The sequence below is a fragment of the Otolemur garnettii genome, unplaced genomic scaffold (genome assembly GCF_000181295.1).
Source record: "Otolemur garnettii isolate 467f Iridium unplaced genomic scaffold, OtoGar3 scaffold00044, whole genome shotgun sequence".
In the NCBI taxonomy this organism is placed as follows: domain Eukaryota; kingdom Metazoa; phylum Chordata; class Mammalia; order Primates; family Galagidae; genus Otolemur; species Otolemur garnettii.
The window spans coordinates 2,165,024-2,173,606 of NW_003852439.1; the positions used below are offsets into that span (position 1 = coordinate 2,165,024).

General features: G+C 42.2%; 1 protein-coding gene across 1 annotated transcript in view; it reads right to left on the bottom strand.

Moving 5' to 3' along the window:
• Positions 1-8,583, bottom strand: part of IQCK (IQ motif containing K) — a 140,526-nt gene that overhangs the window by 31,286 nt on the left and 100,657 nt on the right. The window contains exon 8 of the mRNA XM_012805671.2: positions 2,001-2,112. Coding sequence (XP_012661125.1) covers positions 2,001-2,112 — 112 coding nt within the window. The remainder of the gene's footprint in view (positions 1-2,000; positions 2,113-8,583) is intronic.

An 8,583-nucleotide genomic window follows, 5' to 3' on the forward strand; every position in this document is an offset into this window, starting at 1 on the left:
CATTCTGGCTGAGCAATAGAACCTGGAAAACTTAACCTTCACACTGACATCGGGTGCCATCCCAATGACATATTAGTGGGCCACAAAATCAATTTATGTTAGGTTGTATCTAACATTTAAAAAAAAAACCTAAGTTCAATAGAAAACATTAGAGGGCATTACATATAATAATTTTTTTCCTAAAATTTTTTAGTTACATATGAAACCATCTGTATATTTTTATGAACTAGATTGTGATATAAAATTATTTTTTCCTGGGCCACTGTATAGAAACTTGAGAAGTGCTGGCCTAGAAGAGAATGCTACGCTTTTCTCTCTTCTCTTGGACAGGAGTGGGTGCTTTCCCCTCACCCAAGTCCTCAGGCAAGGGAGGGGAGATCAAAGAGAACGACTTGAAAAGATTAAGGGTATCTTCAGGAAAGGGAATCTGGGTGGACATCTGCTTTAAGAGCAGAGCTGCAGATAATTCTGCCTGTTTGAGCAGCTGTGGAGAGACATAGTGGGGCAGAGAAGGAGAGGAGAGCAGAAGTCTGTGTGTTCACCATTGGTTTCCTGTGGTTCTAGTAGACATTGGGAGGTAACTTGAACTGTCTTTCTAATGCCTGTAAGAGGGCTAACCCCTGGGTAAGGAGACTCCAAGGGCAAAAAGCTTGGCATGAAATGACACAGTGGAATCTAGGGTGGTTGTGGAAAAAGCAGAGTCAGAGTCAGGTTCTACAACATGGTATCTCCTGTGGGAAGAGCTCATGAAACATACTGAATGGGAGAGCCAAGGTGGAGATGCCTGCCCACAGGCCGGGGATGGCCGAACACTCTCTGCCAGAGAAGCCAGAGCAGCCAAGAGAAAATCACAACACAAGGTGCAGAGACAGATGCCCCTATGTCTCCCTCCTTCCCACCTATTGTTTTTTTTAATTCTCCGACAGTGAATATGTGGTAACTTAAAGCTTAAAAATAAAAAAGAATAAAAGCAAATAGGGACAAAATGGTGACACCCGTGTATGGCAAATGATAGGTGCTTGTGATTCTTTGTACTGTGTGTGTGTGTGTTTTAAATTTCTCAAAAGTGGATATGTCAATCAGAGGTCTCCAGAGAAACAAACCAACAGGAGATTACGTATTTATAATTTCTATATAAAGAAAGAAATTTAAGGAATCTTAAATAGATATAAGGCAGAGATTTATTACAGGACATTGGCTCACAAAATTATGGGGACTGAAAATTCTTCATGATCTGCCATCTGCAATCTAGAGATGCAGGAAAGCCAGCCACGTGGTTCCAAGGCCTGGGAGTTGAAGCGCCAATGGCATATGGATTCCAGGCCAGGGCTGAGACCTGAGAACCAGGAGCAGTGCCAAGGGCAGGAGGAGACCAATGTCCCAGCTCACACAGGCAGAGTTTTATTCAACCTTCCAGCACCCTTTTGTTCCAGTCAGGCCCTCAACAGACTAGATGACGCCCACCCACATTGTGGAGAACCAACTGCCTTACTCAGTCCATCAATTCTCATGCTAAGCTCCCTGGAAACACCTTGACACACAGATCCAAAAATAATGTTTAAGCAGCTATCTGGGAGTCATGTGGCCCAGTCAAGTTGACACATAAAATTAACCATCATGAAGGGGAGAAGACAGCATAAGATGCCATTTAAGTTCAGACACACAATCAGCAACTTAGAAGAATAACTATCCATCATGTTGACAGACACTGTGTTTCCAAAATAATGGGTTATTCTCCATGTTCTACAGTTGAAAAATAAAACCCCCACAGACACAAGGTAACACTGCATTTGTCCCTGGGGGAGAACTATAATGTAAATTATATCACATCACCTCTGTCATTCCAGGGCAGAATCTTAATATGCAGCCACTTCCCTCATTGACAATTGAGTTCCATGCAGACACAAGGACTTTATAAAACCGCAGAGGCTTCCCTCTGCCTGGAATAAGAATCAGACTTTTCCTGAATAAACTAAGGGAATGTGAATCGAGCAACTCACTTTTGTGTTCTTGGTTGGCCCAGAACATTCTGACTCGCTGGCGAATGTGCTTGTCTTCACGCAGTTTCTTCTGCCACTGACGCAATTCTTGAATCTCAGGATTACAGCGAATCTAGAAAATTCCAATGAAGATTCAGTCCATTTTTTTTACATACTTCTGTATATTACCTGATTAACCCCGCATACAAAATCGTTTACAAATCAAGTGGATGTACTTTTGATGCTCAATGAATCCTTGTTCTAAATGAATTATCCTTTTTTTTTTTTGAGACAAAGTCTTACTCTGTCACCCTCGGTAGAGTGCTGTGCTGTCATAGCTCACAGCAAACTCAAACTCCTGGGCTCAAGCAATTCTCTTCCCTCAGCCTCCAAAGTAGCTGGGACTATAGGAGCCCACCATAATGCCTGGCTATTTTTAGAGACCGGGTCTCGTTCTGGCTCAGGCTGGTCTCAAATCCGTGAGCTCAGACAATCCACCCGCCTTGGCCTCCCAGAGTGCTAGGATTACAGGTGTGAGCCACCGCACCTGGCTTTAAATGAATTATCTATATTCCTAAAGCTCACATCATATTTGAGCATAAATGAGGTTGTGGGAAGATCTGCTATGCTGGTGGTAGGTTGAGAACACAGTAGGTCTGTGCTACCCAACAGAAATATAATGTAGCCACATGTGTAATTTTAAATTTTCTTGCAGTCTTGTTTTCAAAAGTAAAAATAAGCAGAGGAGATTATTTTAAAGCAGATATTTTCTTGAAACCAAAATATCCAAACTCTTACTATTTCAACATGTAATCAATACACAAATTTACTTGCATTTTACTTTTGGTTTTCCATGCTAAGGCTTCAACATGTTGTGTAAGTTTGCACTTACAGCACATGTCATTTTCAATTAGTTGGATTTCTTTTTTTATTGTTTGGGATTCATTGAGGGTACAAAGAATTAAGCTACACTGATTGTATCTGTTAGGTAAAGTCCCTCTCATAATTGTGTCCCACCCCCAAGATCTGTGCCATACACGGTGACTTCCTTCCCCTTCCTCTGCCCCTCCCCCTGCTCCCTCATTCCCCTACTTCCCCTTGTATTAGCTCATCTGCTGCTTTCATATTAGAACAGAGTACTAATATGGTTTCTTCGGTTTTTTTTTTTTTTTTTGGCCAGGGCTGGGTTTGAACCCACCACCTCTGGCTTATGTGGCCCTACCCTTTTGAGCCACAGGCTCCACCCATCCGTTCTTGTAATATTTTGCTAAGAAGAATGTGTTCCACCTCCATCCAGATTAATACAAAAGATGTCAAGTCTCCATCTCTTTTAGTGGCTGAACCGTATTCCATGGTACACATATACCATAGCTTATTAATCCATTCCTGGGTTGATGGGCATTTAGGTTGCTTCCACATTTTGGTGATAGTAAATTGAGCTGGGATAAACAGCCTATTGCAAAAGTCTTTATGATAAAGGATTTTTTTCTTCTGGTAGTTGCCTAATAATGGGATTGCAGGACCAAATGGGAGGTCTAATTTGAGTTCTTTGAGGATTCCCCATACTTCCTTCCAAAAAGGTTGTACTAGTTTGCAGTCTCACCAGCAGTGTAAAAGTGTTCCCTTCTCTCCACATCCACGCCAGCACCTGCAGCTTTGAGTCTCTGTGATGTGGGCCATTCTCACGGGGGTTAGGTCATATCTCAGGGTAGTTTTTACTTGCATTTCTCTGATGATTCAGGACAATGAGCATTTTTCATATGGATTAGTTGCATTTCAAATGCTTAACAGCCACAGTTAGCTGGTGGATACTTTATAGAACAGCACAGTTCTTGATTAATCACAGCTAACGCATTAACCACAGCCCCATTTAACACCAGTTGACTGAGTGCCTAATTTACACTAGCCTTTGCACTAGACATTGAAAATAAAGAGATGTTTAATTGTAATAATATTTTATTTTTATTACTACTATAGCTCACATTTATTGAGCACTCCAGGCTGGGTTCCCCTCACCCCACGAATAACCGTGTCCCGCAGGACGGGACAAGCACTTATTTCCCAGGCATTGTTTCAGTGTTTTACAAATTTTAGTGATCAAAACAACCCAACAGGGCAAGAATGATTATCACCATTTTACAGATGAGAGAACTGAGTTTTTGTGGCTTGCCAAGTCATACAGGTAGGAAATTCATACAGCTAGGAAATGATGGAGCTGGGGTTCAAACTTAGGCAGATTGCTTCTGGATGCTCTTAAGAAACTCAAAGTCTAAGGCCGGGTGCGGTGACACATACCTGTAATCCTAGCACTCTGGGAGGTCAAGGTAGGTGGATTGTTTGAGCTCAGGAGTTGGAGACCAGCCTGAGCAAGAGTGAGACCCCATTTCTAAAAAAAAAAAAATACCTGGATGTTATGGCAGGTGCCTGAAGTCCCAATTACTTGGCAGGCTGAGGCAAAATGATTACTTGAGACCAAGAGTTTGAGGTTGCTGTTGCTGTAAGCTATGATGCCACAGCACTCTACTGAGGGTAATAAAGTGAGACTCTGTCTTAAAAGTAAAGAAACTTAAATTCTAGTAGGAGACATAGGAATAGGATCAAGTCTCGGCGCTTGTGGCTCAAGCGGCTAAGGCACCAGCCACATACACCTAAGGTGGCGGGTTCAAATCCAGCCCGGACCCGCCAAACAACAATGATGGCTGCAACCAAAAAATAGCAGGGCGTTGTGGCGGGCGCCTGTAGTCCCACCTACTTGGGAGGCGGAGGCAGGAGACTCGCTTGAGCCCAGGAGTTGGAGGTTGCTATGAGCCCTAAAGCCACAGCACTCTACCCAGGGGGACAGCTTGAGGCTCTGTCTCAAAAAAAAAAAAAAGAAAAAAGAAAAAAGAAAGGAATAGGATCAAGGAGTTGTGAAAGAGTAAGGAACCTGGTGAGTCCAGGGGAATACAGAGAAGGAATCTAACCCAGCTTGAAAGAGTGAGGGAGATGCCCCCAGGCTGAGCTTGCTAGAATTAGCCTTGAGGACAAGAGGGTGGAGATAATAGTGTCTCAGAGAGAGATACCAGCCTGTGCAAAAGGTGCAAGGACATGAGACAGTCCTGGGAGATGCAGGCTCTCCAAGGTGAGAAAGCTGTAGAAGGCACAGAAAAGCCACAGCCACTCCCACCCTTCCTCCTCCTGAGTCATCTGTCTACCTCTCCACTTGCCAGAGGAGTCAGCCTCACAGACTGGAAGGGAGTGACTTTATATATGTGGGTACATGTCAAGTTCATTTTAAAAGATAAATGAAAAATAACACAAGAATGCTGTAGGACAGCCTGAGAAATAGAAGACCACATTTTCCAAAGAGGTTTCCATGATAATGGTTTGCTGTTTCAGCTCTCAGATGAACTACTAAATATAAACACTCCGGGGTTTATTTATTCATTTACTTTTTGAGACAGAGTCTTGCTCTGTCAGCTTGGCTACAGTGCAGCAGTGTCATCATTTTCACAACAACCCCCAATTCCAGGGCTCAAGTGATCCTCCCACCTCAGCCTCTAGAGTAGCTAGGACTACAAGCATGTGCCACTATATCCGGTTAATTTTTCTTATTTTTTGTAGAGATAGAGTCTTGCTATGTTGCCCAGGTTAGACTCAAACTCCTGGGCTCAAGCAATCCTCCCGTCCCAGTCCTCCGAGTAGCTGAGATCACAGGCGTATGTCAGCAGCTCAGCTGTTTATTATTATAGCCATGCTAGTGAGTATCTCATTGTGGTTTTTATTTGCGTTTCCAAAAGACTAAGGACACTGAGCATCTTTTCATGTGCTTTTTGAACGTATGTATATATTCTTTGGAGAATGTGTATGAAGTATTTCGTCCCTCTTAAAATTGGGTTGTCTGTCAATTATGTTACTGAGTTGTAAGAGCTTTCCATATACATATATTCTGGGCATTACACCCTTATCAGATATATAATTTGTAGTATTTTCTCTAATTCTGTACATTAGCTTTTCAGTCTCTTGATAGTGTTTTCTTATTTTATTTATTTTTTGGGGACAGAGTCTCACTTTGTCACCTTTGGTAGAGTGCCATGGCGTCATAGCTCACAGCAACTTCAAACTCTTGGGCTCAAGCGATTCTCATGCCTCACCCTCCCAAGTAGCTGGGACTACAGGTGCTCCCCACAACACCCGGCTATTTTTAGAGATGAGGTCTCACTCTGGCAGAGGCTGGTCTCAAATTCCTAAGCTCAGGTGATCCATCCACCTCAGCCTTCCAGAGTGTTAGGATTATAGGCATAAGCCTATTTTTTAAGACAGAATCTCACTCTGTCACCCAGGCTAGAATGCCATGGCAGCAACCTCAAACTCCTGAGTTCAAACAATCGTCCTACCTCGGCCTCCCTAGTAGCTAGGACTACAAGTACCTGTCACCATGCCCATCTATGTTCTTTCCATTTTTAGTAGAGACAGGATCTCGCTCTTGCTCAGGCTGGTTTCAAATACATGGACTCAAGCGATCCTCCCACCTTGGCCTCTTAGAATGCTAGGATGGAATCTTGGGGAGAAATGGTGGGGTCAGAGCCATCTCAAGCCCTCTCCTCTCAGAAGATTCCTAGGTTCTGTATGCAAATAGATACAATTCTACCCTAGAATTCTATTCACGAAGAGGAATTAGCTTATCACACTCAAGCAAGATAAAGTTCTTCCTATGACATTCTCTCCAAGGAAATGAGTGACTTAGTTGTCTTAAGAAAACTATTTGGAGGCAGTGACTGTGGCTCAAAGGAGTAGAGCGCCGGCCCCACATGCCGCAGGTGGCAGGTTCAAACCCAGCCCCCAGCCAAAAACTACAAAAAAAAAAAAAAAAAAAAAAGAAAAGAAAACTACTTGGCTCAGCGCCTGTAGCACAGTGGTTATGACACTGGCCACATGCACCGAGGCTGGTAGGTTCTAACCCAGCCCAGGCCAGCTAAGCAACAATGACAACTGCAACAGAAAAATAGCCAGGCAGTGTGGCTGGCACCTGTAGTCCCAACTACCTGGGAGGCTGAGGCAAGAGGATCGCTTAAGCCCAGTGTTGTGAGCTGTGATGCCACTGCACTCTACCCAGGGCCACATAGTGAGAGTCTGTCTCAAAAAAAAAGTAAGAAAACTACTCAAGTAATTTTCCCCCCAAAATGAAGACAGCTGGTTATTTCCAGCTAAACTTTTAAATAAAAGATTCTCTGTTAACAAAAAAGAAAATACACAATGTATCTATAAATATATGTAACAACATCATATATATGTAAAGTACTGCCATGTAAATTTCAGAGTAAAAAAAGGCTCTATATTAAATGTGATAGAACATAAGGTAGGCCCTCTAATTCTTTTTATATTAATATTATGAGCCAATGTTTTTACAGTTTTCCTGAAGTCTGTGTTCATACACCTGGGACATCTCTGTTCTGGGTAGTATGAGTTATTATATCTCACCAGCCATACCTTCAGCTGTGGTCTGAATAAATCCAAACTCTCCTAGAAGGTGGGGGGAAGGGCACAAAAAAGTGATTACGACTTTCCCACAAGCTCCTATTAACTGAGATCTAAGCACACAGGAATAGACAAGCTGTATGAGGAGTACCCATAATTCTATACTGTAATAACTGATAACCTCAACGAGAATAAACCCAAAGGATCTTCGGAATCATCAAATAATTGCCAACACTAGTTATAATTAGCAAGGTGACTATGCTTTATTATTGTCAAATTCTCTCTTTACAATTTTTTTCCCTTTTTCATGACTGAGGTTTATTTCACAAATGGAAGGTGGTTTCAACATTAAGAAATTCTTGTATATAATAATTGATCTAAGGCTCTGCACCTATAGCTCAGTGGCTAGGGCGTCAGCCACATACACCAGAGTTGGTGGGTTCAAACGCAGCCTGGGCCTGCCAAACAACAACGAAAACTACAATCAAAAAATAGCCGGGCATTATGGCAGGCAACTGTAGTCCCAGCTACTTGGGAGGCTGAAGCAAGCCCAAGAGTTGGAGGTTGCTGTGAGCTGTGACGCCATGGCATTCTACTGAGGACAACATAGTGAGACTGCATCTCAATAAAAAATATATGTATATATAGATCTAAGAAAAAAATATGAAATGCTGGAAAAGGCTTTTATAGAATGCAGTCCCTCTTTTAAAATAGTGACCGTAACACATTTGCAAAAGATGTAAGGATGTTCAGCAGGCATAAGCTCAGGACTGAAATAATCACTGTAAAGTTTTAAAAGACATGGTTCCTATGTTTAGTGACCTACTATAAAAATGTACAAGTCTCATTCTCCTGTGACAAGCAGAGATTAAGCTATATTATCAACTTGCTGACAGACAGCTTATAAATACTCTTCCCTCTTGTAGCCTATTAAGTTTTAGAACTGAAAATGATAAGTTACTTAAAGTGTTAGCCTTCACAATGTTATGTTACATGCTATCTATAAGAAAAAATACCAATCAATCTGTCAATGGACTATATGTGAAATACATTTTTCTTTTTTTCTTTTTTCTTTTTTTTTTTGAGACAGAGCCTCAAGCTGTCCCCCTGGGTAGAGTGCCGTGGCATCACAGCTCACAGCAACCTC